Below are 27,989 nucleotides of genomic sequence, written 5' to 3' on the forward strand. Positions count from 1 at the left end.
TTTTTTTTTTTTTTTTTTTTTTTTTTACCTAAAGTTGTGTCTCTTTGGGAATTGGATTTGATTTTTATTATTTAATACCTCAGTCCGGCCCACCTTCCCCACCAGACACTTCTGTATGCCTCGCCATCCCGCCCCAGCAAAGACGCTCCCCGCGGAAGTGTGTTGTAGCAGCTCGGGCCTCATCTCAGCCCTCGCTCCCCCCCCCCCACCCCACCCCCCGGCCAGTCTCCACCTGGCCTCTGTCTCGTTCTTGGAATTTTCTGCTGTCCTCGTTTATGTCTGTCCACATGTCAGTGTGTTAAAACCCCAGTGGGTTCTGTTTCTCCTTTTCCCTTCTGGATTTTAAATAAATATTTAAAACTGAGGCAATGGAATGATGCATCTGTGGCCGTGTGTTTTTAAAAAGCCCGGAGGGAGGTTTCTGGCCGGGCTGGGGAGAAAAGATGCTCAGAGGATGCTGCTTCCCCTGAAGGAGGTGGGTAGGGGGAGATACGGCACCAGAGCAGGGGGAGGGGAGTGAGTGCTAAAGGTGAGGGGGTCCAGGTCCCATGGCGTATCCTTTTCTTAGGGTTGCTGGTAATAGTACCACAAACCAGGAGGCTTAAAACAGCAGAAATGCATTCTCTCCCAGTTCTGGAAGCTGGAAGTCTGAACTCCAAGTGGTGGCAGCGCCATGATCCCTCTGGTGCTTCTAGGAGACAGTCCTTACCTCGGTCAGCTTCTGGTGGCCCCAGGCGTTCCTCAGCTCCTAGCTGGAGCAACGCAGTCGCTCTGCCTCTGGAGTCACATGACCTTCTTTCTCCCGTGCAGCTCCGTGTTCCCATCTTTTTATAAGGACACCAGTCCTATCGGATGAGGACCCACCCTAATAAGCCCATCTTGACTTGATTACACCTGCAAAGACCCTATTTCCATGTAAGGCCACATTCACAGGTAATAAGCTTAGGACTTCGACATATGTTTTTGGGGGGACACAATACAACCCATGACACACAGGGAGGAGGTATATTGAGGTTAACATGAACAATTCCCTTTTTTTTTTTTTTTTTAGCGTAGTAACATAGAAGAGTTACCATTCATGACATTTAGTATATTCACCATGTACAAACTGTGCAACCATCTAGTTCCAGAACATTCTCAATGCCCCAAAAGGAAACTCCATACCTGTGAAGCAGTCATTCCCCATTCCCCTCTGCCCAAGCCCCTGGAAAAGCACTAACCTGCTTTCCAACTTTGCCTGCTGTGGATATTTCACATCAAAAAGAATTCTATTTCAGATAAACAGATTCCTGTTTTGCAGATGGGAAAGTTCAGTCAATTCAACGTCTGTTCCCAGTGCCCCCCCCCCCCCCCAAGAAAGCTCACAATATATGACCTTCTTTCGGGTAGCATGATTTCAAGCTTCATCCTTGTGGTACGTACCCATACAGTACTTCATTCCGTTTTATGACTCGATAATGTTCTACTATATGGATGTACCACGTTTTGATTATCCATTCATCCACTGATGGACATTTGGCTTGTTTCCATCTGGAGGAGCTTGTGGCCAGTGCTTCAAAGTGAGCATTTCTTATCTATGAGATTCTTGAGAGAGGCCAGGACAGCACCTGCCTGGGAGGGAGGGAGAATCTGAGAGATCGTTAGCCAGATTTAGCAAATACATATACAGGACCACCCAGATAAATGTGAATTTCAGATACATAATAGCAATATTTTAGCATAGGTATGCCCCCATGCGATATCTGGGACATGTTAGGACATATTTATACCTGCTGGACCTGGCATGTGTATCTCCTGGCCTTGGTTTGGAGTTCTTCCTTTCTGAGCTTGGTCCTCCCATCCTGGGACCTTGCATAAACCAGAGCTTTTCTGCCCTTCTCCCCTAGGAGAAAGAACAAATCATAAGCGGTTGAATTCATAGCCGGAATTTTCTTTAGTTTTAAAACTTTGCTATAAGTTTCCAGGTTTTCCAGGTCACCAGTGCACATGCAGCCGGGTCCCCCCTCCCCTCCACACCCTGGCACCTGCCCCAGGCACCAGGTGGACTCGGAGAGTCGTGTCCGCAGAGCCCAGAATTCATGGTCTGGAAGGGCTTGGCGATTCCCACAGCCCAGATACACCCTGTCATTTTACGTAGAAGGTAACTAAAGCCCAGGGAAATGCCCGAGCTCACCTGCCGAGGCCAGGGCGAAGCCTCGATTCAAACCCAAGACTGCTGACAGGTGGGTCTCACTATGGCCCCCTGGGATTAGCAGAGCCAGCAGCCCCTGGGAGGTGGGTACAAATGCACATTTTCAGCCCTAACCCAAACCTACCGAATCACAGACTCCCAGGTTGGGGCCCAGCAATCGACGTTTTATTAAGCCTCCCTGGAGATTCTAGTGCATGCTCAAGTCCCAAGAATTGGGACCCTCTGCTATTTCCTAAACCTGGAAAACAGTTTCCAAAACTGGGCGGGGGGGAACCTTGGAAATGAGATACGAATGTTCTTTTTATTTCTTTGAAAATGAATCAGAAATGAAACTGAGACAGAATGGCCTGCTTCAACTGAATTATTTCCTGAGGTCCACCCTATACTGTCACCCCCAGAGAGTTTGCCCCGCTGTTGGATCCCGCTTCCAGAGGGGAAGGTCCAGTCACTCGGATGTCTCTGTCCCCGCAGGAAGCTCTGTGAGGGCAGGGGATGGATCTGTCCTCTGCTGTGGTCAGGGAGTACAGCATGTTGGAGGTACTCAACTTGTTCAACAAGGCTCATTGGAATGTTGCCTTGACGAGCACGCCTCAGCAGCCCCTTCCCTGCGCCAAGCCTTATGTGGGCACTGGAGTTCCAGAGACAGGACTGACAAGGGTGTCTGAGGGGCTCTGAGTCTGGTGGAGGCTGCTGGAGGAGTTGGACCTTGTGTGGTTAAGGGTTAGGAAAGCCGGCAGCAGGAGGCCAGACTGGGTGGGCTGGGGCTGCGGGGAGCAGAAGGGGAGCGTGGCTGATGCCATCTCAGCGGAGGATAGTCAGGGGGTGACACCTTATATTAACCAGCGTCTCCAGAGAAACGGAACCAATAAGATGTGTGTGTGTGTGTGTGTGTGTGTGTAAAGAGATTTATTATAAGGAATTGGCTAACATGATTGTGATTGCCGGCAAGTCCCAAGATTTGCAGAGGGAGTTGGCCCATTCAAGACCCAGGAGAGCGGATGGTATCATTCCAGTGTAAAGCCTGGCAGGCTGGGGAGCCAGGAAGAACCAAGGTTTCAGTTCATGCCTAAAGGCAGGAAAAGACTGATGCGCATCTCCACCAGTCAGGTGGGAGGAATTCTCTCTTGCTCAGACTTTCAATGCTAGTCAGGCCTTGGACAGATGGGACGAGGCCCAGCCCACACGTGGCAGGCAGGAGGCAATCTGTTTTACCCAGGTTATCCATTCAAATGTTAGTCTCATCTAAAAACACATGCACGGCCACGCCCAGCATGTTTGACCAAATATCTGGGTACCCCATGGCCCAGTTAACTTGACACGTGAAATTAAGCATCCCAAGCTGAGGCTCTCAGTGATAGAGGATGAATGACCGTTTGCCCGGTGAAGAAGGACACCGGGAGGGGAGGGGGTAGCACCTGCCAGGGCTGGGAAGTAAAGGGAGCACTGCCTATTTGGGGAACAGTATACTCGCTGTTCAAAATGATGCTTCAGGGCAGGATGTGGGGAGCCCCAGGGTCCTGGGCTGGGCTTAGATGAGCCGCAGGTTGCACAGGACAGCAGGGCCGGGCTCGCTTGGCTGGGCTGGGTTCGAGCTGCAGCGGGGCCCCGTGGAGCTGTCCAGGAGGCAGCCAGCTGGGCTGGAGGGCAGCAGAGAGGTCTGCGCCACGGTCGGAGCTGCGGAGGCCTCAGGAGCCTCTGCAGGGCTCTGAGGACCTGGGAGGGGGTGAGAGAGTCGGGAGGAAGTTTCCAGAGGGGAAGAGAAGGATGGTTATGTGAAAACCGTGACCCTCACAACTCTCAGTCGGCATTCCAGGAGGGCCTCTGGGAGCTGGCCTGTGAGGCCTCTGACGCTGGGCCAACTCCTTCCCAGCAGGGGCAGGTAGCAGGTTGTTGGGGAGCCAGGAGGCAGCTCTTCGGGGGCTGGCAGTGGCTGTGCTTCCCAGTCCCCCGTTGCACAACTGTCAGGAACCAGCCAGAGTGGACTTCCCAGTGGGGCCAATCCTGTGTTTGCTCTGTCCACAATGAATCAAGCCACCGCCGCGGACAGTCACATTCCACCAATGACCAGCCGCCCCGTGCTGGGAAAAGGACAGAGGGACAAGCAAGAAGGGGAGAGGCCAGCAGGTGGATTCCAGTCCCAGCTTCCTGATGGGGACGTGGTCTTGGGTGGCTCATTCCTTCTCTCTGGGCCTGTTTCTCCCTCTGCAAAATGGGGGAGCTAAGCCCGTCCCTGCTGGCTACCATAGACCGAGATCTTGTTCTGTAATAGCGGGGCGAATCGTCTGACACTGAATGGTATTCAACTGCTCTATAAAAATGCAGTTTCATATGGTTCAATCCAATACTCAGCACAGCACCTTTCAAAATAATAGCTACGGTGTCTTGCACACTTATTGTGAGCAGGAGCCCTACTGAGTGTGATACGTTTTCATCTCATGCACAACCCTCTTGAGACACGTGTTACTACGCCAGCTCTTCAGATGAGGGAAGCCAAGTCCAAAGAGGTTACATAAGTTGGCCAAGATCACAAAACAGGATTTGAACATGAGCAAATCTTTTTGAGTGTTTCCTCAGCCCAGACACAAAGTTCCTGATTAGGATCATTGGCTCTGCCAATGTATTCTTTGTGGCTGTTCATGCAGAAGACCACAAATTAGTCGTCAGACACAGAGCTCAGCCCTGGCCTCGATGGAGAAACACATATAAAGTGGCTTTCTCAGAAGACGGATCCTTTCAAATGGGTGCAGTCCCCTGATGATCTAAATCTCGCCTTTCACCTGACTGCTCTGCGCTATTTGTTTCCTTATCCATTCAATGGGGAAAGTATATTATTTTCTTGAACCTCTTATCGACATATTTTTGCATTTTGATGTCTTAGATGTGGGATGTAACCTGCCATCCCGGAAATATTTATGTAACGCAGGAGTCTGTCTGTTTTTTCTCCCTATCCCAGCTCGACATTAAACCGACGGTGATGGTTCTTATGGCTGGTGGACTCTTAGAAACAAGTGTGTCTCCTTTAACGAGCACGTTACAAATGTGAACTGATTTAATCTGCTTAATAACCTGATAAAGTAGCTACTCTCCGTATCCCCATTTTATAGATGGGGAAATCGAGGCACAGAGAAGCTAAGTAACTTGCCCAGGGTCACACAGCTGGCAAGTGGTCGAGCCAGGACGGTGCTTCACCATCCTGGATGACCCTGATTGCTTTCATTCTATTTTCTGTCGAATTTCTCTTGACATTGGGCCTGGACCAGATGGAGGGGCAGGGTAGGGAGGGCTGTGCAGATGCTCGATCCACAGAGGTACTAAAGCATCCTTGAAATGTAAGAAGACAGAGAAAATGGTACTGTGTCAGGGAGGGTGCTGGGTGCACTTGAAGGAACTACTTGGAGAGCCTCTTGGGAGGAGAGGGAGACCTCCAGGGGCACCTGAGCGACAGTGAGGACCCCTCACTCCATCTGAGGAGAGGGGCTCCATTTACTCGCTGTAAGAGAAAGCATTCTACGTTACTCACCAAACATGGGGCCACCAAATGCGATTCAAGGACAGGGCAGAAGAGGGAAGGATTCTTTGCCTGGCACCTGACCAGCACTGGTTGTGAAGAAGGAGGTTTAGGGCATGGGTTACTCTCGTGCCAGTACCAGACACCAGATCCCAAGTGACAGAGGTGCTTCTCTGTTATTTAATAAGCTTTGTGTGTGTGTGTGTGATATGTGAGATCCTCTAAAGCTCTGGGCTCTGGGCAGAAGCCCCAATGGCCCAGGGTAATGGCGGTGTTACATCCATGTAACCATCAGCTTCTCCTTGCTATAAGCAATGTCTCCAATCTGTCCGCAGTCCCATTGTCTCACACCGGGACCATTGCGACAGCCTCCGACCCCTCTCCCAAGCCGGTCCCCTACGCTGACTGCCCCCCCCATCTTCCCCACTGCAGACAGAGGGATCTTTGTAAAGAGCAAATCTATTCATCTCCCACCCCACTTAAAATCTTTCCATTTCCCTTAATACCTGCAGGGTCCACTACAAACTCCCCATCCCGGCTTCCATGCCCTGCAGGCTCAGTTCTCGCCAACCTCTCCAGCAGCAGTCCCCCGTCACTCCCACGCCATCCCACTCCCAGCCCCAGGGACCCCAGGTCCTTCATGCGCCATGCACTCTCTCCCCTCCACTCTTCCCTGCTGACGAGCTCCGCTTCTTTTCTCAAGACTCAAATTAGAGCAATGCCAATCCAAAACACTAAGTGAGCTGGCAAAAAAAAAGAAAGAGAAAGGGAATTCCACATCTCACAAGGATGTGGAGAAGGAGACTCATCTGTACCTCGCCAAATTGGCACCACATTAAACAGCGTTCGTGTTTTTTGATTTGTCACGTGTTTTGTCTTCTTTGTTTGGGGAGAGAGTTTTTTCTTTTTTTAAATCAACTTAATTGAGGTATAATTGGCATACAATAAAATGCACACATTTTAGGTTTGCGGTTCAATGAGTTTTCACAAATGTACATTATGCGCATAACCACCCCTGCAGCAGAAATGTGGAGGACTGCCATGGACTTCAGAAAGTGCTCTTACAACCTCTGGCAGTCAGACTGCCCTGCTTGCCCTAGGCAACCACCGGTCTGATTTCTGCCATTCCAGATTCATTTTGGCCGTTCTAGAACTTTCTATAGATGGAACCATACAGTACGCGCTTGATTAGTCTGGCTTCTTTTGCTCAGCAGAATGTTTTGGAGATTCATTCATGTTGTCTCATATACCAGTAGTTGGTTCATTTTTATTGCTAAGTAATATTCCCTTTACGAAAATGTTACGATGTGTTTTTCCATTTTCCTGATGCCGGGCATTTGAACTGTTTCTAGTTTTTGACTATTTTGAATAATACTGTAGTCTTGTCCATGACATATTTTTCTTTCTCTTGAATGGTAGGGTAATTTTAGAAAGCGATTTGTTCACTTTCTGAAACTTAGCATTCCAAGGAAACATCACAATATGAAATGCTATAGGCAATTGTATCTCTAGAAAGCTGGAAAAATAAAATAAAATGCTATGGGTATAAAGAGAAGACATCATTAAGTATGCTGGAATCTAGGAAGAGCACGATAGGGGTATGCGCATATTAAAATTACAACCATAACTACACGGAAACGTGAAAAATGACTCAAAATCTATGAAATGAATAAAGATATAAAACTGTAAGCATAACACAAGAAGACTTTTTGGAAGTATTTCTTCATAGTGCTAAAGATCTGCCCCGGTCCGGCAGAAATGCTGGCGGGCTGTGGAAGCCTCATCTGCAGTGCTGGGTGCTGTCCAGGGCTGGGCACCTCCTGGTGAGAGGAGAGGCCACCTTCCTGTTCCCCTGGCAGGGGCTGGAGACCACACGTGCGTAATTTCTTGTTTCAGACATTGAGAGCTAGTTCAGGTAATACTGCATTTACTGGAAATAGATGACGCCTCTTCCGTTTGGAAGCATCCCTGCCTCCGAGGCTGGGTTGGCACCCCCTCCCCCAGTGGAATTCTGTTCTCCCACGGTTGTTACCACACTCAGCTGGAATAGAATCCACGTTTTGCCATCCCCCCGACCCCGGAGCTCTCCTCCCCTCCATCCCCGACCCCCACCACACCTAGCCTGGGAACTGTCTAAATTGCCCTCAGCATTTGATTTATGGTTGGCTCTCACCCAAGTCTGGGTGCTCAGTGGGACAGGAATTGTGTAAAAAAACATGAAAGCTTTTAAAATAAAACAAAACCGGGGCGTCTGGGTGGCTCAGTCAGTTAAGTGTCGCCTTGGGCTCAGGTCATGATCTCAGCGTCCCGGGATCGAGCCCCACATGGGGCTCCCTGCTCAGTGGAGAGCCTGTTTCTCCCTCTCCCTCTGCCCCTCCCACCTGCTCTCGCTCTCTCTTGCTCTATCTCAAATAAATAAATAATCTTTAAAATAAAACAAAACAAAAAAACCCTCCAAAACAAAACAAAACAAAACAACCCCTCAGAGCTTGCTTAGAGGCCCCTCTGTTGAAATCTACACATGTTTAATAACACCACTCCAGCCCACACCCACCTTGGCTTTGAACAGCAAGACCTTGGGGCCCTAGTAACCCTTCAGCTCAGGGTTCTGAATTAGACCCAGGCTTGGAGGCTTTAGCTACAGCCGGCTTTGGGGGAAGGAGGGAAGGATTTGTGCTAGGCATTTCGCAAGCGCTGGCCGGATTGTGTCACAAGGGGGCTCCAGGGATCCGCCCACAGCTCCTTATAAAGGTCACTCCACCCTCCAGCCACCAGTTCGGCCTGACTCCACGTGCCCTCCATCTAGGCATGGCGCTGTCCTGGGCCCTTGCTGCCCTGAGCCTCCTTCCTCTGCTGGACGCCCAGAGCCCAGTGTGTGCCAACCTCACAGCGACACCCATCACCAACGCCACCCTGGAGCAGGTGCGTCCCTGGGCCCCTGACGCCACGGACAGCGGCCTCCTTCCCTGGGCTTCCCTTTCTCCCGCTGGCTTGCGGTCAGCCGCCTTGCCTGATTCTGCCTGATTCTGCCCTTTTCTCTCCTGGGTCCTGGGGTGACATTCTGACCAGCCTCTGGAGGCATTTTTTTCTACTTCCAAACTCAGAAGCCTCATTGCAAGGTCCCTCAGAGGGGACATTCTGTCCTGGACAAGAAGGGGCCACCCAGTGGCTGGGGGAGGTGCCTGATCCTCAGAGCGAGCTCCTGCATGTCCCTTCCTCGCCTGGGGCCCCAGTCTCCCTGTGTGCAAAAAGGAGGGGAGCCTCTACCTGGCTGCCTAGCAGGAGGATTGGGCTCCCGGCCTCTATCATCAGCTCTTGGCTTCTCCCCAGATCTCTGGCAAGTGGTTTTATATCGCCTCGGCCTTCCGCGAACCGGAGTTCAACCAGTCATCTAGAACGATCCATTCGGCCTACTTTTACTTTGCTCTCAACCATACAGATGACACAATACTGCTCACAGAGTACCTAACCATGTAAGACCCTCATGTGCTAGCTCAGCCCCAGCCCCAGGCTTCTGCTCCTAGCTTCTAGGAAACCTTGGGCAAGTCCCTCCTTCCTCCTGGCTTCAGCCTTCTCATCCACGGAACGGTGAGGGCAGACTAGTCGCCGCCAACTCTTACCCCTCGATGATAGTGACCAATGATTGTCCACTTCTTCTCGACAATCTTCCTCTTTTTCTCCCCTCTTCTGTCTGGCTTTAGTGGGAACCGGTGCATCTATAACTCCAGCTATCTGAAGGTCCAGCAGAAGAATGGGACCGTATCCAAAGACGGTGAGGACCAGCCCTCAGGCAGGAGGACTGGGGTGTGTCATGGGGACGTGTGGGTGGGCCAGCCGAAAGGGGCACAGAGAACCCAGGACAGACCCTCTTCCTACGAGTCCGAGGTCCCAGGGCCTGCACACTGCAGTACTGAGTAATAACTGCCCACAGATTTGAGCTCTCTGTGCCAGGCACTGTTTGAAGCACTAGAATTAACTCACTTAAGACTCATAAACAACCTTAGGAGGACATGACGGTGATCGGCTGAGGAAACAGAGAAACAGAGATGTCAAGTAGTTTCCCTGAAGTCACACAGCCTGTAATTAGCACTAGAATCAAGCCCATGGCTGGCAGCGGTCCTGCCTCTCTCAACTGCTCTTTCTCCTTTGGGATCTGAGGGTGGCTGTCTGTGTCAGGTAGGCAACGAGTCCCCTGCTGTCCCCACCATCACCCTGGAGAGGGCACATGGTAGGAGCATGGTGGGATTACACCAAGAGCCCTGGGCAGCCCTGAGGCTCCTGTCTGGGCCACACTTTCCTCATCTGGAAAATGGGGACAAAGGCCCTGACAGCCATAGTCCATGTGAGGCTCCCCCGATTCCACATCTCAGCGCAGGGCCTGGCACACAGTAGGAGCGAGGGTCACGTGGCCCAGGTGACCTCCTGGGCTTCACTGACTGCTGTGGGGCCATGGGCACACAATCTCCTCGCCTGAGATCGGGACCACTGTGCTGTGTGGTCTCACCCAGAGGTTTTCTTCTCCAGAGTCCGGCAAAGAGGTATTTGCCGATCTCCTGCTCACCAAGGATCCCAAGATCTTCATGCTTGGCTTCTCCCTGAAAGACGAGCAGAACAAGGGTCTGTCCTTCTACGGTAAGCACCCCTCCAACGTCCAGCCCACCCAGGCCTCACCCAGCAGACCACCTGCCCCTGCGGCTGGACCCCCAGAGCCCCTGCCCTCCCCGGCGTCCCAGCTAGGCCCCCGGGTCTGCTCACCCAGCCCCCTTGCTCCGTCCTGCAGCTGACAAGCCGGAAGTGACCGAGGAGCAAATGAGAGTTTTCCATGAAGCCATCAGGTGCATAGGCATGCAGAAGTCGGAGATCAGTTACACCGATGCAAAAAAGGTGAAGGCAGGGAGGACTAGGCAGTGGCCACTGTCAGGGCCATCCTGCCCGGGGCAGCCCCAGAGGCCCAGAGAGGGAGAGCTGCTGGCCATAGCTGCACAGCGAGGCAGGACGTCCTACTTTTAAGCACCTGCCTCACTGCAGGGACAGCTGAGCTCCCTAGAGGCCCAGGTGATGAGGCCCCAGAGGGAGAAGTCCCTGTGAAACAGGGAGGACTGGAAGGGAGGAGGAACAGCGGGGAAAAAGGGTGGCAGCGGGAACTTGACAGAGAAACACATGAGGGTAATTACCGTGGACACCTGCTGGCCACCGCCCAGACGTCTGACACCCGTGGATAGGGAGTCGCTATTGTGCTTTTTAGCATCACCCAAACTGCCCCAAGTCCAGGACCACCACCCCGATTTTTGTATACCTGGGAATTACCTATATAATACCTCCCCAGTGCTTTCCATTCAACCCCTGTTCAGGGTCGTGTCCTATGCAATAATATCTAAAATCACAGGGCTGATGAGCGGGCTACACTTTTTTGGATATACATGAAATGCTTTATTTTTATTACTTTATTATTATTAAAATAAAAAGGTCTCTGTTGGCCACTCGAGGTCATGTCCCGTGACTACCAGTAGCCTAAACCCCCTCCCGGCCCTGGTCCCGGGAGCCGCGGGCAAGGACTGGGCACACAGCACCGATGGCCCCCCATCTAGTAGCTGGGGGATGGCGGACAGGCCACATGGCCGCCCCGAACCTCAGTTACATCATCCGCACAATGGCTGTGAGGAATCAGATCGACCTAGGGGCTTGGCAAGTCCTCAGTAAACGCCAGTTGTTGGTAAAGGCTCGAGCCCCCATCTGGAGGTGGAAAAGTTGAGGTCAGAGAGGGAAAACGCCTGGCCCAAGGTCCCTGAGCTGGCGCCACAGTCCGCAGCTCACCCCCCTGCCCCCCACAAGAGCGCCTCCCATCACCGTGCTCTCCTTTCCCGTCCTCTAGGATCTGTGTGGGCCACTGGAGAAGGAGCACAAGGAAGAAAGGCCGAAGGAAAAGGAGGGAGACACAGCACTGGGTTAGGACCTTGGGGACTTTGGGGCCCATCGTCAGCCCTACGCCCACCCCTTGGACATCCGGTTTTTGTCTCAGGTCCATCAATAAAGCTTCTGCATTTGAAACAGGAGTCAGGTGGTCGTTTGCTCCTTCCGTCGCTCACCCATTCATGCATGTTGAAGCCTGCCCTGAGCGGAGCCCTGGCTGATCACTGGCTACACCCCTGCCCCTGGTGGGAAGAGCCCCCGCTGTCATACCCAGCACAGCTGGGACGATGGTAGGCACACAGTGCTGTGGGAGCCCAGCACGGGGGAGGTTCCTTCTGCAGTGGAAGTCTGGGAAGGCTTCCTGGAAGGGGCATCTGAACCAGTCTAGAAAGATTTGGAGCTGATAACACCTGCTGTTCCAGCTGCAAGCCAAGGATCTGAGAGGATGTGTTTGAGAAACACTGAGGCAGAGAGCCCTGGGAGGAGTTCCAGTGAATGGGGCGGGGAGAGGGGGTAGGACTTCGGCACGTGGTGCCAAGCATGAGGGCCCTCACCTCAGACATCACCGTGGCTCTCTGGGGAGACGAGGTGGGAGGGGGCCGGCCCAGGGGCAGAAAGAGTCTGGCAGAGGCAGCTGTGAGCATCCTGGCAAGATTGGGGAGCCTGGGCAGGGGCAGGCCGGGGAGAGGCGAAGGGACTGTGTGTCTCCAGAGTGCCCTCGGGGTGCCCATCTGACGGCCGGGGGTGAGGTTGGCCCCTAGACACCAGCCACCTTGCAAATATGCTTGGGGCCCCGGAGATGGGGCCATGTCGGAGGCCGGGCCCACGTAGAGGCACGAAGACAACTGAGCCCCCGAACCCGGGAGTCCAGCAGGGAAGGCCGGCTTCCTTACATGCCCGCCAGCTCCGAGAGTTACCAGCACGGGAGGGAAGAAGCACCACTCAGGTGCCAGAAGAGTCGGGGCCACGTTGTCCAGGCAATTCGGTGCGGGAGCGGCCTACGCCGTCCAGAGTGACAGGGCCGTAACCCTGGCCCCTGGCGCGGCTCCCGCGGCTCCCGCGCCACCACCCTCCCAAGAGCCGGGCGGCACGGAGCCCAGACTGCAGCATCCTTGGCTCACAGCAGGAGCCACGCGGCGCCCAGGGCGCTGAGGCTGGGGACACGGCGCTGGGCCCCCACCGCCGTGCCCTTGGCTCCCCCTTCCCGCCCTCATCCTGGCACCCAGGGCGGGGTGGACCCGGACACTCAGAGCCTACAAGAAATCTCCGCTTCTCAGCCAACTGCCATTTCCAACTCCGCAGAGAAGGACCCGCGGGAAAATGAAATCGCCACGGGGCCTGGTGGGCAGGGAGCAGCGAGCGCGAGGCGCAGGGAGGGGGCTGGAGAGAAAGCCCAGGGCAGGCCAGAGGGCGGCAGGGGGAAAAGCTCACGAAAGAAAGCACAGTAACAAAGAAAACAGACTTGGGAGTCAGACGTCGTGAGGCGGTGCAGACAGCCGTCTGGAACCTCCGTCTCTCGTCCACGAAGGGGGCACGTGGAGGGGGCCTGGAGGGCTGGTGTGCGCCCTGTGGAGCCCACCGTCCTGCATACTGAGCTCAAGGATCGGCGTCTAGTGGGTGCCCAGTAAAGGGTGGCTGGCGTTGCTGTTCGCTACTAAACCGAGCCCTGGAAAGAGTCCAGGCTCGTGCTTTGGCAGACACAAATCTGCTGTGTGTCTCCTAACGACTCTGACCTCGGTAAGGAGGGGCTTGTCACAAGGTCTAGGGTCCTGAGACAGGCCTGGGGGAAGGTTGGAGAAACAGAAGCCACCACAGGAAGGCAGGCAGAGTCTGGAAACGGGCAAGTTCCCCGTGGGCCCGGTTCGGCTCCTCATTGAATTTTCCACCCCCACAAACTTGAGTTAAGAAACCGCAAGTCCATGACACACACCACAGATGTGGGCAGCTTTTGGGAATGTTTTCTTTTTTTTTTTCTTTTCTTCTTTTTTAAAAAGATCAATATTCATTCTTCTTCATTTGCCCTCATAACGAAAATAGATTTTTAAACACACCAAATATACAAATATCACTGACGCATACACATTCCAGAAAAGCTGAGGTACTTGCTGCTACGAGGTGGGGAACAGGAGATGGGCTGGCCCCTCTGGCTGCAGAGTGGGGCCTGGCAGGTAGCTGGCCACTAGCCAAATTCCACAGGGATCCCAGGGACAGAGCTGGGGGCGCCGGGATGAGGTACAGAGAGGGACCATGGTGGACAGCTTCCTGGGCCCTCCCCGGGGCGTCTGCCTTCCCAGCAGGCCCACGGGAAAGGCCTCTCCAACCATGGAGAAGCTGGGCGCACGTCATCCTGGGGGCCCAACATCTTGACATTTCAGGGGCCCCAAAGTGCCCTACTGACCACCAGTCACTAGGAGGAAAGGGCCCAGCCGTGTCCTTCCCAGAGATGCCGCCTCCGGAGGGGTGGGTCCCAGGTGAGGAGACACGTTTGCACCAGAGACCCTGGCCCTAGCCCTTCTTATTTGGCCTTGTAGGTTGGCTCTAAGACCAGGAAAACTCTGTTTAAAAAACAAAAATCTGTCTATCTGTATAGGAAATACATATTATTAGCCAGAGGTGGACAGTGCAGGACCAGGAGGCCCCCAGAGATTGCATCTGGGCAGAAGGTGGCCTCGGTCCCAGCACTTCCTGAGAGGCTGGGCCCCTGGGAAGTTCCTTCTCTTGATGACCAGGCCAACAGCCCTTGCGCTTTGAAGATGCTGAGCAGGTGGGCCCTGTGCTAGAAGGAGACCTCTCAGGAGGGGCCTATGGGGCCTTCAGGAGTGGCTCCAGCCGACTCCTGGCCCAGGGGACAGCAGCAGGCTGCCTGCCCACCTGCCCCCACCAGCTGGCTCTGAGTCTCCAGTGAAGTCAGAAGAGGCAGGAGCCCCGCAGGCCTCGGGCCTGGCGCAGGTCGGCAGACAGGGAGCGACTCATGTGCTTGGTGGTAGAGCGGATGCTCTCGGCAGCCTGCACGGCTTGGGTCAGGGCCTTGTTGAGCTCCTCCAGGTCCTCCAGGTCCAGCTGGATGGAGTGTCGGTGCCCCCTGGCTGGTCGGGTGGGGGCCGTGGGGGGCCACTCGGCGGGGGCCGGGTGGGCCGAGGAAGCGGAGGTAGGTCCTGGAGGCACGTAATACCTGAGGAGAGAGGGAGCTGCGTTCATGGACCACAGAGAGCCCTGAGCAGAGCACCAGGTCTGGAATGCACCCCGTTCTAAGCCCCAGCCGGGCCCCTGGCCCCTACTCTCGGGGGCTTAGTGTCCCAACCTCTAAAATGGGACTAATAAACAGCTACTTCGAGGGATGCGGTGGAAGGGTGAAGGATGAGAAACAGGAGTGCCTGACCCAGAGCAGGTGTTCAGAAATGGTTAGTTCAATCTCCCCGTGCACTCAGTAAATATTTTTCTGTCCTGTACAATGTGCCAGCCCCTGTCCCTGGTCCTGGGGTTACATTGCTGACCCGCTGTCTTCTTGCGGCTTCTAACCTGAGAGCCAGATCGCAGGGAGACCAGGACCACCCCAGGCTCTATAGCAAACCCCCTTCACTGGAGAGGCAATAAAGGGTCCATTGGCCAAGTGTGGCCCAGTGGAGACATGGGATAGTAATTAGGATTCTGTAAGATTGGGAGGGTCTGGTTTCACTCATCCGGGGCGGCAGGCGGGAAGGTGTCCTTCCCGGCCTGGCCCTACAGGAATGTGGGGGGTCATTTAAAGTGCTGGGGAGCATGGCAAACGAGCCATGAGCTGAAGCACGGATTTCTCCAAGGAGCGACTACAGCATCACCAAGCGGCAAGGGACAGGAAGAGGGTGCGGCCCCTGTGTCCTGGAAGAAAGTGAGTGGAGAAGAGAGGGAGATAAAGGGTTTGGCCTAAATGAAGCTGGGATAACGTTAGGAGGACTCAGCCGGAGCCTGTCATTGGCGTCTTGCTTGGCAAACTCTAACTCTGAACTTATTCCTGATCCTCCCTTTCTTCTGAGCCACATTAGTGAACAGTGGGTGGGTGGGGGAGGGGGGGGAAGGAGGTTTTGCTAGGATCAGAACACACGGCTCTCCAAAGAAGATCCACAAATGGACCACAAGCACATGAAAAGAGGCTCAACGCCATCGGCCATCAGGGAACCGCAGATCAAAGCCACGTGGGATGCTGCGCCATGCACTTGGCCACCACTGGATGACTGAAGTCCAAAGACAGATGTTGGTGAGGAGCTGGAGAATCAGAAGGCTCCTACACCACTGGTGGGAAGGTACAATGGTGCAAGCACTTTGGGAAACAGTCCGGCAGCTCCTCACACAGTTAAACGCAGTGCCTAGCCCAGAGCCGCCGCCGCATCCTGCGTCCCGGGCGCCGGGCTCTGAGATAAGTGTTTTCTCCGTCAGCACTTAGCTTATTCGGTGGGTACCGTTAACGCCTATTTTAGGGGTGAGCAAGCAAAGCTCAGAGAGGCTAAGTGATGCAGGAGGCCTGCCCCCAAATCCCAGCCATTCCGTGGGGCCGGCCGAAGGACCCTGGCCAAGGGACTTCACCCTTCAAGGACTGTCCCCCCACCTAAAAGAGCCACACTTAGCCAACTCCCAGGATAGATCCAATTGGAACATTCAGGGAAAAAGCTCTGTACGCTGCCTGGTCACTCGAAGTGCATCTGTAACTGTCAGCTCAGAGTCAGAGATCTGCAAGGGGCGGCACAGCGTTCACTCCCAGAGCTAATTAATTAGCACCCAGTAGATGCCAATACACACCATCTGAACCCAATGAATAGGCTTCTTGAATCCAATTCCCTCCTTCGCGGACTATCTGGTCTAACTATGCGTTGCCACACACCCCTGCCTTCTAATAATTGGATGACCAGCTTGGCCGCAAAGTGATTCAGAATTCCCCCTAAGGCAGAAGCTACAAACATCCCCCTCTCCACCAAAACCAAATCAAACCAGAAAACCCTTCTAGCTACAAAGCCTTTGGGGCAGGGCTATAAGGCAGATGGCCAGCAGGTGGCAGTACAGGCCCACAAGCTTTCTCACGGGCGCCCTGGCCTGCCATTGAGCATGCTCAGTCCTGCTGATGGCTGCTGGAGAAAGTCGAGGGCATCATCAACCCAAACTCTAGTAGCATTGCAAGTACTATGGTTCCTGACCAGCTTCTAGGTATTGTGGGCTTTCCATGCATTAGTTTATTTAATCCTGACCACAACCCATTTCGCAGAGTAAAAAAATGAGGCACAGACTGGGAACAAAGTGAGCCCCCTGCCCAAGGTTATATGGCTCCCACCAGCCAGGTCTGCCGGGCATTACAGCTCAGGGCCTACCCCCATCCCTATGGCCTGGTCAGGCCCGGGGACAGCAACCTGGTTAGGTCAGTCCACAGATCTGAGCCTGGAAGGATATGGAACAGGCTCAGAAGCAGAGACCCATGCCTACCGGGGGCACTCAGAGCTTTATCCCAGGGCCACCAAATTCCAGGCAAAACCTCTCCTGCCCAGTGAGTGTGAGCATAGGCAGGTGTCCCCAGCCCCTCTGCTGGGGCCTGAGCACGCAGTACGGCCTCTCGTAGCTGATGGAGCAGAATGTTCAGAGTCAGCTGAAGGCAGCAAGACACCACACTTGCAGGCCAGAGTCCTTACGGGGCACGGGGACTGGATGGTACCTGGGGCCTCTGATCCCACCGAGCGCCAGCCCCACAGCGACTCTGGCCTCTTGCTGCCGCAGACGCAGGCTTCTGATGCAGAAAACTCCCGACACCCATTTTCCACTGAGGGAAACTGAGGCATAGAACTAGCTGGTGATAGTCGGGACAAGATGACAGATCTAATTTCAGCGTCCAGGGTTTTTTTCCCCCTGCACCATCCTGTCCTGTTGAAGCCACCTTTACTCATTTATCTTCTTCCTGAGGACAGCACTGCCCCATAGCCCTGTGGGCTGTGAGGACAAGGCCGCCCGATCACGTGCTGGCCCTGCCCTATGCATTCCGCACACATCTCCCGTGCGTCTGGCCATGCGCCTCATTTAATCCTTGCAGAACCGGCCGTGCTCGAGACTATTACCCCATTTACCAGATGGGGAAACTGGGGCTCAGAGGCAGTAGCTTTACTGAGGCCGCGGCAGCAGGAAGGGCAGATGGGATTCCAGTGCAGCTCGGAGGCCACACCCTGAACCACTTCTGCCTCAACGGCTCAAGTCTTTTCTCTCTTGCAGGTGTTCTATCCAAATCCCCGGAAAAAGGAAGTGCTCCTTCTGCCATAGTCCTGACCAGTTCTCCCCTAAGCTCAAGGCCCTCAGACACTAGGAAAGTCTGGGAGTCCGTCACAGCCAAGAGGGGCCTAAGGACCCATGACAACAGAGCGGCATCTATGTGGCCTCCTAGACAGGATCCTGGAACAGAAGAAGTTCCGGTAAAAACTGAAGAAACCCAAATAAACTGTGGGCTTTAGTTAATAATAATGTATTAATATTGGCTCACTGTCAAATGTGCCATATTAATGTAAGATGGTAAGAATGAGGGAAACTGTGTGTGTGTGCACGCATGTGTAGGGGGTATATGGAACTCTCTATACTATCTGCTCCATTTCTCTGTACATCTAAAACTGTTCTAAAAAATAAAGCCTATTGGGCGCCTGGGTGGCTCAGTTGGTTAAGCAACTGCCTTCGGCTCAGGTCATGATCCTGGAGTCCCGGGATCGAGTCCCGCATCGGGCTCCCTGCTCGGCGAGGAGCCTGCTTCTCCCTCTGACCCTCCCCCCTCTCATGTACTCTCTCTCATTCTTGCTCTCTCAAATGAATAAATAAATCTTTTAAAAAAAAAAATAAAGGCTATTACAATACAGTGAGTGTGCAATTACTTGCTTGCCAGGAAGACCCACAAGGAACCGGGAAGCTTCCCATGCACTCTCCCTGTGAGCTCCTAGAGCACAGGGCCCTCTGCGAGCTCCTTCACGGCTGGGCCCCCCAGAGCCAGGCTTCTCCCTGGTAGGCAGGGAGGATTCGGGGTTTGTTGAGTGACTACGCGAGTGTTCAGCCTGTTCTGCACATCATGCACGTGGGGGGAAACAGAGGAGTACGAGATGCCCGGGTTCTCAGCGGCCCGACACGGGTCTGACTGGGAATTCTGAAGCGAGCCAGACAGGCAGGGAAGGAGGGAAAGGAAGGTTCTTACACAGTGGCTGACGGATGAGGCATGATGGGAACCGAGGAGATGTAGGTGAGGGCAGCAGGGGCTGGTGCCAGGGGCGCCGCTGCCAGATACCACAGTCCAGGGGGCGGCCGGGCTGGTGACCCCATACGCTTGCTCTGCTGCGTGGGGCTGGGGGACGTGCGTGCGTTTCTCCTGCTGGCAGCCTTGTCTGGCCCTGGGAGGGAGGGACACCAGAGATGACAGTCTGATCACTTGGGAAAATCTAGCCCAGTACGGGGGGGGTCCCCCCGGCCCCTGCCCTGTGACCCCTGGATGCTGGGCTGGCCACGCTGGGAGTGCCTGGCTTTGGGAAACAAATCCTCTGCCCAGCTCGCTGCATCCCAGCCTGGGAGAGCCGCCACCACAGCGGAACAGCCCCCGGGGCCCCGAGCCCCCATAAAGGAGAGCTGGGCGTCTGTCTGGGAGAAGAGAGTGTCTGTCCCTACCCGAGGTGGCTGAGTCTGGGCCATCCATCGCTGGGGGGGGCCCAACTCGACCACACAGGGCGCATCTCAGGGGATCAGTGGGGGACGGTCCTGGTGGGTCCCTGGTGACAGTACCACCTAGAAGAGGAGGAATAGATGTCAGGAGAGGATTATGTCGGGATCACTGGGCCTGGAGCCCCCAAGCAGACCTCCGTCAGCACTGAGCTGCCCTCAGGGGCCACTGTGGAGGTGACAAGCTGCCTCCGCTGGGGACCCCGACAGCGAGGATCAGCATATAATGAACCAGGCCTTCTGCTGAGGGCCTTCATGCATTCTTTTTATCAAATCCAACAAGCCACTGGGCTAGCCACTACATCATTCCCCCGTTTTACAGACTGGAGAACTGAGGCTCCAAGAGCTTGAATGATTTGCCAGAATGTCCGCCGAGTAGGAAATTGGCAGTGCTCTGTCTGAGCCCAAGCCCGGGCTGTCCCGAATGCGGCCCCTGAACCTATAGTCCTTGCTCCACACTGAGCAAGGCCCATTGTCCAGGTGGGAGTGGCCCACAGCGGCCGCTCAGGCACCAGGGGGTCAGGGGAGGCCTAAGGGAGCAGGAGGAGGGTGGGCCACCTTGTTCTCTTCCCTCGCAAATCTTCAACCCCTCACCTGGGTGGAATTCCAGGGTTGGCCCGCTTCTCCTGCAAGCCTCAACTCAGCTGGAGGCCTCCCACCCGCCGGGCTGAGTTACGGGCTCCCAGCCCCACCTGTGCTCTCCTAGCCCAGCTCCGACCACTGTTTTGTCATTGTCTGCTTAGCCCACGGCCCAGTATGGGAAGGTGCTCAATGAGTGAGTGAGTGAATGAATGAATGAATGAATGAATGAATGAATGAATGCATGAATGAACGAACGAATGAAGAGGGAGGCCTGCTGGGACTGGGGCAAAGGCAAAGCAACATGATGGTGAAGAGCCAGAGTTCTGGAGTCACAACCACCTGGGTTCACCTCCTGGCTCTACCACTAATAAGCTGTGTGCCCTTGAGCAAGTTACTTAAACTCTCTGAGCCTCAGTTTCCTCACCTGTAAAATAGACATGATACTAAAATGGACAAAACCTATTTCATAGGGTGGTGAGAATTACTGTTTGTAAATCCCTTAGCATGAGGCCCTGTGTACAGTGGGGGGTTAATAAGGGACAGCTCCATCATCATCATCATTGCTTGGAAGGGCCTTAGGACCATCTCTAATCCTTTCATTAGGGATGTGAAGCTGGAGGCTCAGAGAAGTTAAGGAACTTGCCAAAGGTCACGCAGCAAGTCAGTGGCGGGACTGGGACTAGAATCCAGCGCCCATATTCTCTGGCCACTGCTCTCCCCATCACTCTTCCCTGTTGGGTCTGGGGGAAGGGTGCAGAGTGGAAGGAGGATGGAGGGGAGACAGGACATAATCATCATGGCCTGGCCACCTCCCACCTCCTTATCACAACTTAAGTCATATCCATGGTTTCTCCATGTCATGGTCAAGGAGGGTGGCATCAGGTAGCAGCACCTGGAGACGCAGGTGTGAAGGCAGGACACATTGGGAGGGCTGAGGATCCCCCCTAAATCCCGCTCCCCTGTCTGTGCTTGACCCTCCACTGAGCTCAGGGCTGGCCCACATCCTTCACCCTTTCCTTTTTTTTTTTTTTTTTGATTTTTATTTATTTATTTGACAGAGGGAGACACAGCGAGAGAGGGAACACAAGCAGGGGGAGTGGGAGAGGGAGAAGCAGGCTTCCCGCCGAGCAGGGAGCCGGATGTAGGGCTCGATCCCAGGACCCTGGGATCATGACCTGAGCTGAAGGCAGACGCTTAACGACTGAGCCACCCAGGCGCCCCCTGCGCCCTTTCCTAAAGGGAGAAGCCGCAGCCTCGCGCACTGACCACTTCTCCAGGCACCGTCCCTCACCCGAGTCCTGGGTCCCGGCAGGTCGGCAGTGTGGACAGGAGACTGAGCCGCTGCCTCTTGGGGCCGTCTTGGGGGTCAGAACACGGTACTCCTGGCCTGGGGAAGAAACCAGACAGTCAGCTCTTTGCATGTTTGGAGAACTGGGGAGGATCGGGGAGGCTCGCTCTCCCCTCCCTGACATACAGAAGCATTCAACAAAGCCAAGCCCCGGCCGGCCGGGAAGCAGGCCAGGAGAACAGGATAAGCAAAGACAAGCAGTGCTGCTATCCCCCAGACCCCCACTCACTGGGGGGGCCCTGGAATGGCTTAGGCACGGGGTCAGCTGTGTCTCATCCCTGTGTTCCGAGCAGCTGTGAAATGGGGACCGTCACAGTATGGGTCTCATATGCGTGTTGGAAGGGCGGAGTGAGGCCGTGTCCGTGAGGTGCTCTGCCCGGCGCCCGGCAGATGGAAAGTGCTCCAGGTGGTTAGAAAGTTGGACAGATGCTTGGCTCTTTACCCAGACCTGTCATCTGCTGCCTCGTCCCTCCCTGAGTCTCAAGTAAGACCTTCAGGATGTGGCCTGATCGCTTCTCTGTTTCTCCCCCTGCCTTGTAGGCTTCCCACTTCCTGTTCTGTGCGCGTGACCTCGGGGCCCCCAGACCAGCCCCCTGTTCCCGCTTCTAACCCCTCAGCTCTGTCTGCTCCATGGGGCTGGACACACACCTCTCACTTCCTGCCTTGTCTCCTGCACTCAGCCCTATGGATCTGAGGTGAAGCGCCCTCCCTCCCAGGCTGGTATGGGTGAGAGCCACGTCTGTAATTTACACACCTCCTGTAACTGCTTATTTGTTACTGTCTGCTCTGCAGTCAGATTCATGAAAGTTGGAGCCATGTCCATATTTGTTTTCCTGTCAAGCACTCTGAAATCCTACTATGTGTCATCTGAAGTCTTACTACGTGCTGGGTGCCTAGTTCATGAGACACAGGGGCTGATGCCCTGGGGAATCAGACCTGAAGGTAGGCCAGGGGGAAGTGATTGGGTGTCCACCCCACTCACAGCAGGTGCTTCATAACCCTCTTTGTGACGGACCAGCTGGGGCGGCTCCCCCAGAAGCAAGCGTGGGCCCCGGTGCCGGGAGGCACCAGAGACTGTTCGCTGGATGAATGAATGCATTCACAGAGGCAGCACTCCTTGCTGCTCCCTGTGTCACAGAATTCACAGAAAATGCTAATATTTCAATTGCCTTTGGGGAAATGGGGAAGGCTTCCAGGACAGGAGTCCTCCCTGGGGGCCGGGCCACACCCCACAGCCCACCTGTGTACTGGCCCCAGAAGGTGACCCTGTCTGGCCGCCTGGGGCCGCCGACTCCTCTCGTTCCGTCCCGAGCTGACTGTGCACTGTCCTCGGTGGTCCGGCTCTTCTCAGAGAACCGCTGGGGGGAGGGTGGCTCAGATTCAGAACCTGGGCGGGGAAAAGAGGGGCATCAAAGGGGGACAGGGGAGGTGTCGCAGGGCTCAGGGAGTTAGCCGATCCTAAGTTCAGGCTCTGGGGCAGAGCTCGGGTTTTAATCCTACGTCTGTCCCTTAGTAGTGTCAGCCAACACACGTGGACCCCTGACCTCGCGCTAAGCGCTTGGCTGGACCGGTCGTGGATGCCATGCATGTACCCTCAAGGCAATCCCAGGACAATCCCGGGAACACTATTATTTACCACTGCACAGTCAGCTGTCCCTTTAACTGCACAGAGCAGGTAAACCACTTGGTCAAGGTCACCCAGCCAGGAAGGAGTGAGGTGGGCTGAACCCCACCCCTTCACCTTCCGTCAATTTCCCTGCACTTCTGGGCTCTGGTGTCCTCATCTGCAGAACGTGGGTGATATGGCCCACTTTGCAGTGAAGATGGAGATGAGGCCCATACAAGGCCCTTCTAGAAACCCTCGCACGCATGACACACAGTGGCTATCACTGCAAGTGCACGGTACTTCAGAGAATATGATGGCCTAAAGACACACAGAACCTTCTCCAGGTTCTAGGGCTATAGCTACGGTCCCTGAGCAATGGGCTAACAGGCTCAGACTTTAGCCTCGAGGAACCAGTCCAGGCCGTTGTCACTTACTCAGGGACAGTTGGGGCACCGCCCGAGGCACTGAGGAAGACCTGGCGCGCCGCCTTCCTGCGGGCTCCGCTCGCTCCCCACCTCCAGGCTCACCAGACAATCTCTCTGTGGATTTACTAGCAAAAAGGAGACACAGAGGGATGATGTCAGTGGATGAGGTTTTATGCAGACTTTCAAGATGATCAGCAAGCAAGCCAACCCGGAGGAAAGCATGAAAGTCAAAATCAAAGACTCTGAGTCAGACTCACAGAAAGTGGCTCTGAGCCTCTGTGAGCCTCAGTTTCCTCATCTGTCAAGTGGGGATAATAACAGCAACTACCTCAGAGGGTTACGGGAAGGATTAATGAGACAATGTCCATAAAAACCTGAACCTGGACGCTCCCACAGAAACGCTTAGGAAAAAACACTCTGCTGATTTTAGAAGTCATCACAAATGACGAGCTAAGGAGTGAGCAGGTGGACATCGTGGGAATGTTTAGCTCTTCACTTGGGTGCTGAGTTCAGGTTACGCATTAGATATTTTATGCATCAAATCTTACATAGGAAGAAGCTGTCAGCAGGAGAGGGATGTGAGTTCCCATGTGTGGAGAGCCCCAGAGGCAGCCCAGTCTCCCTTCTGCCACTGGCACCAGGGCACAAGGGCGAGCGTTTTGGGGTCACCCACCTGCCATAGTGGGAGCCCCAGGAAGTGGAGGCATCCGCTGGCCGTGCCCGGGCCCGGGGGGGGCGGTTGAGGGTGGTCGCCGGGTGCGTCGGGCTGCCCTGGGCTGGCTGGTGCAGGCTGTCTTCCAGCTGCAGACGGAGCCGAGACACCTCCTCTTGCAGCTCTCGGATGGCCTGGCTGGGGTTGGGGGTGGGACAGAAACAAAGACAGGATATACAATGCGCTGGGCGGCAGCCACCCCCAGAGGGCCGCCCTGATGCCCGGGGCTTGTCCCTTTCCAGTGGGCCCCGAGTCCAGCTCTGCCGTCAACTGATTCTGGAACTTCCTTGTGCCTCCATTTTTCTTGCTACCTATCTCGACTCCTCTCTGAATTCACGTCCCTGTGCATTCAGTGGGCAAAGCAGTACGTCCTTCGAGGTTCACCCAACCCCGCCACCCCATACAGGGCCTCTGAAAAACCAGTGGCACATTGTCAAGATCGAGGGGAGGATGCAGAATCAAGAAGGTATTGCTGAAGGTCCACTTTAAAATCTGCATTTTGACCTGCCTGGGCTGCCCTCCATTCTTTTTTTTGTTTGTTTTAAAATATTTATTTATTTATTTATTTATTTATTTATTTATTTATTTATTTATTTATTTGACAGAGCGAGTGAGAGAGAGCATAAGCAGGGACAGTGGCAGGTCAAGGGAGAAGTAAGGAGCCCACCGCGGGGCTTGATCCCAGGACCCTGGGATCAGGACCCTAGCCAAAGGCAGATGCTTAACCGACTGAGCCACCCAGGCTCCCCCTGTCCTCCCTTCTTTTACCTCTGTCTATAGAAATGCTAACTAACAGTCTAGGCCTGGTTCCTTCTCACCCTTACTCAGCCCATCCCTCCTGGGGTCCCCTGAACATTTCCCACATTGTCTAAGCCTCTCTGTCCGCTGGTGACGGAAGACGCTTGGATGTGAGCAGGCTGCAAGTGCAGGGCGCTCTCTGCAAGGCTGCTGTCATGCCCGGGGGACCCCCAAACTTGGCCCAGCCTCCTATTGGCAAGTATCTCAATGAGCTGCTAGATTCCATGGGATAAGTACTGTTTGCATCTCTCTCCACCCAGCACCCGAATCTCAGAGTCTCTTCTGAGAGCCCGGCATTCGGATGCTGGCGTCACGGCAGACGATTGTCCCCCAACACCCTGCACAAAAACCCCCTACACACAGAGTGTCAGCGTCTGGGCTCGGCATGGCCTGGGCTGCCGAGCCCAGATGCTCCATCTCCTCCTTGGGCCAGCTTCTGCGGCGGGGCTCCCCTCAGCGTTCCTTCTTGCTTGGTGGCCCTGGACTGGAGGGTGAGTGTCTCCTGGCACCACCTGCAGCTCTCAGCCTGTGTCTGGGGAGCCGAGAGCTCTCTAGCTAGGCCCTGGGCAGTGTATGTCCAGGGCAGCTGGGTCTCCTAGCAATCCCCAGGGAGACATTTGTTGGGGTTTCCAAGGCAAACAGCAGGGCATCTGCAGGAGAGCGAGAGCTCACGTCACCAGTTCACGCCTGCATGCAGGACTGGAGGGCACCTCTGGGAGCAGAAGGTGCTGGAGTGAGGGCCCGGGACTCAGACCACTCGCCGGGGTGTCACTGGTCCCCTCTGGGTGTTTCTGTCAGGATCTCAGTCTTGCTGACTTAATTCTTTCGTGACCAAGAGCCAAGTGGCATTTCAAGTTCATCTTTGTAAAGATGTAAACTGTTTCCCCTGCTGAGTTCCCCATCTCTGTATCAGCATCCAACTGGTTGGCCAGCCAGAAGTGTGACTCATTTGAGACCCTTCTCCCTCCCTGAACGCCCCCAGAAGTTAACCAACTCCCAATTCCTAGGGGCCCAATGCCTAAATGTCTCTTCAAACGCACCCCATTCCCGCCGACTGGCCCCACGGTGTCTGTCCTGGGCGGGGGGGGGGTGGGGGGAGGTGTGGCTTTTTTGGCAGTCTGCCCGCCTTGCCTTTCTCACCCAGCTAGTGGCCAGAGAACTTCTAAAACGTGAACCTGACCTCGCCATTCCCATTTAGAATCCCCCTCATAGGCCTCAGCTGCATCTGTATACATTCGTGAATATTCAGTGAACTCATTTCTCTGAGCTGAGCTACCATCCAAATCTCTCACCATGGTGTTCACAGCCCTCCGAGGCCCCCCCAGGTCCCCCGGTCTCCTTCTCCACTGCTCAGCGCTTACCACTGCACCCACGCTCGGGGACCCAGCTAAAATGAACGTTTGGCTCTGCAAAGGTGATGGGCACTCTCTCACCCATAGGCCTTTGCACATGCCGTTTTCCCTGCTAGGAGCTCTTCTGTCTCTCTTCCTTCTGGTCTCAGCTGAGATACCCCTTCCTCCGGGAAGCCCTCCCTGAAGCCTCTGACTGGGCCTGATGTCCCTTGTCTGTGTTCCCACAGTCTTTGGAGGCTCTGCGGCCACTGCATTCAGACTGCGGAGCGTGACCGTGTGTTTCTGTGCGCATCCTACAAGATGGTGAGCCTTCCTAGGCCAACGACTGTCTTGTCCACTACCGTATTCTCAGGAGCTAGTGTATCGCTGACCCCTAAGCTCGAATCCCTCTGCTGGTGTCACAGGAGACTGCAGCAGTACCCTCATTAAACTCTGGCCCAGAAGGGAAACGCCAGCCCTTCACCCGCCCTTGCAAAGAGGGAACATGACAGCCCATGACGGCACAGGCCCGGAGACCTCGGATGGGGTCCCGCAGAGCAGCCTTCCCCATACACCTGGGACAGATACCCCCAATCCAACAAAGGCATGGGATTGATTATTGGCCAAAAGCAACTCAAAGGAGAGGTAAAAGGGCTGGCCACCCTATTTTCCCACTTCTGTTCAACCAAGCAAGGAGCAATGTTCTTAGTAGAACAGTTGCGCTTGTTAAAAAGAAGAGAATCGAAGACCAGTCCCTTCTCAGTTCATACAATGACAGCACCAACTGCTGAAAATCCATCCCTGGGAAGTGTACACCAGCCTTGGAAGAGAAATATATGGGGGGGGGGGGCAGGGAGCCAGGCTCAGCACCAGAAAGGTGAACCCCTAGGTCATTTCCCACTGGCCGGGGAAGTGTCCTCAAAGTCCACATCAGTAAGGTCCCACGGAATGGCCCCGAGTTGGGAGGCAGGACACCTGGGTCCGAGGGCCCCCGCATGGCCACCACCGGCCGTGACTGCTGAGCAAGCCCCAGCCTCTCCCGGGCATCACTCGCCCATCTCTGCTGGTCCGACTTACTCTCGCCCTGTCCTGGTGAGGAGGAAGGTACCAGTGCTCTCTGCTGCTCCATGGGGCAGAGTGGCGGCTGCGGGGGTCAGGGTGGGCGGGGGGCTGATTGTTGCTCTGGGGGGGAGCTGTTCGGAAAGCCGCTTTCGCCCCTCGAACTCTGGGCCAGGGACCGCTAAGGAGGCAGAAAGACACCAAGGTGAGTTTGCCCAGAGAAGACCCTCGAAGCACGAATTTCTGCGGGTAGAAGGATATGAGCAAAGTGGGAGTGCTGGCTGAGGTCATAACTGAATTTTCCAATGAGGTCACTGGCCCACTGACCTCAGAACCCGAAGATGTGGTTTTTCCTGGGAGCTTGGAGTGCAAAGCTGGGTCTGCAGAGCTGTTTCTACCTATGTTTCCTGTGCTATCCACCATTTCAGTACCAGATGTGGGTCTTCAGGAATATTCCTCTGTAAAGAGCTCATTGCTCCTTCACGTGGACCCCCGCAAGCTCTGCCATGCATCACCGTGTTGTTCTGGGTCTGACTCCAGAGCCCCCACGCCCCCCTAAAATTACAGCCACACCTTTGCCTGTGGCATGCTTCTGGGGAAAGTGTTCAAAACTTTAGGCTCTCAAAGGCATGAGCGACCAGAGGCTAATACCACTCACCTGGCCCCTGCATTAAAAACAAGGAGCCCTTGGAACACTAATCAATAATACAGAAAGGAACAGACTATTGATACAGGGAACCATCTAGATGAATCTCCAGAGAAAGGCTAAGTGAAAAAGCCAAACCCAAAAGCATATCGATCATTCCACTTGTAGAACATTCTTA

At 54.7% G+C, this 27,989-nt stretch overlaps 2 protein-coding genes across 2 annotated transcripts in view; one reads left to right on the forward strand and one right to left on the reverse strand.

Moving 5' to 3' along the window:
* The first annotated feature begins 8,477 nt into the window (after positions 1-8,477).
* ORM1 (orosomucoid 1) lies at positions 8,478-11,752 on the forward strand. Its single transcript, XM_021691176.2, has 6 exons — positions 8,478-8,621; positions 9,030-9,172; positions 9,401-9,471; positions 10,224-10,331; positions 10,480-10,583; positions 11,572-11,752. Exons 1-6 carry the CDS (start codon positions 8,508-8,510, stop codon positions 11,647-11,649), a joined length of 618 nt encoding a protein of 205 aa, XP_021546851.1. The 5' UTR covers positions 8,478-8,507; the 3' UTR covers positions 11,650-11,752.
* Positions 11,753-13,709: 1,957 nt separating this feature from the next.
* AKNA (AT-hook transcription factor) overlaps positions 13,710-27,989 on the reverse strand; it is a 43,423-nt gene continuing 29,143 nt past the window's right edge. The window contains exons 15-22 of the mRNA XM_021691175.1: positions 27,184-27,346; positions 23,939-24,115; positions 23,275-23,390; positions 22,475-22,621; positions 21,178-21,273; positions 19,254-19,370; positions 18,790-18,982; positions 13,710-14,781 (exon numbers count right to left, since the gene is read on the reverse strand). Coding sequence (XP_021546850.1) covers positions 14,517-14,781; positions 18,790-18,982; positions 19,254-19,370; positions 21,178-21,273; positions 22,475-22,621; positions 23,275-23,390; positions 23,939-24,115; positions 27,184-27,346 — 1,274 coding nt within the window. The 3' untranslated portion in view covers positions 13,710-14,516. The remainder of the gene's footprint in view (positions 14,782-18,789; positions 18,983-19,253; positions 19,371-21,177; positions 21,274-22,474; positions 22,622-23,274; positions 23,391-23,938; positions 24,116-27,183; positions 27,347-27,989) is intronic.

The sequence above is a fragment of the Neomonachus schauinslandi genome, chromosome 13, assembly GCF_002201575.2.
Source record: "Neomonachus schauinslandi chromosome 13, ASM220157v2, whole genome shotgun sequence".
NCBI lineage: Eukaryota > Metazoa > Chordata > Mammalia > Carnivora > Phocidae > Neomonachus > Neomonachus schauinslandi.

Coding starts and splice junctions, on each gene's coding strand:
- ORM1 (XM_021691176.2), top strand. CDS start 8,508: ATGGCGCTGTCCTGGGCCCTTGCTGCCCTGAGCCTCCTTCCTCTGCTG. Junction 9,472..10,223: donor TGGGACCGTATCCAAAGACG/GTGAGGACCAGC, acceptor TTTCTTCTCCAG/AGTCCGGCAAAGAGGTATTT. Junction 10,332..10,479: donor CAAGGGTCTGTCCTTCTACG/GTAAGCACCCCT, acceptor TCCGTCCTGCAG/CTGACAAGCCGGAAGTGACC.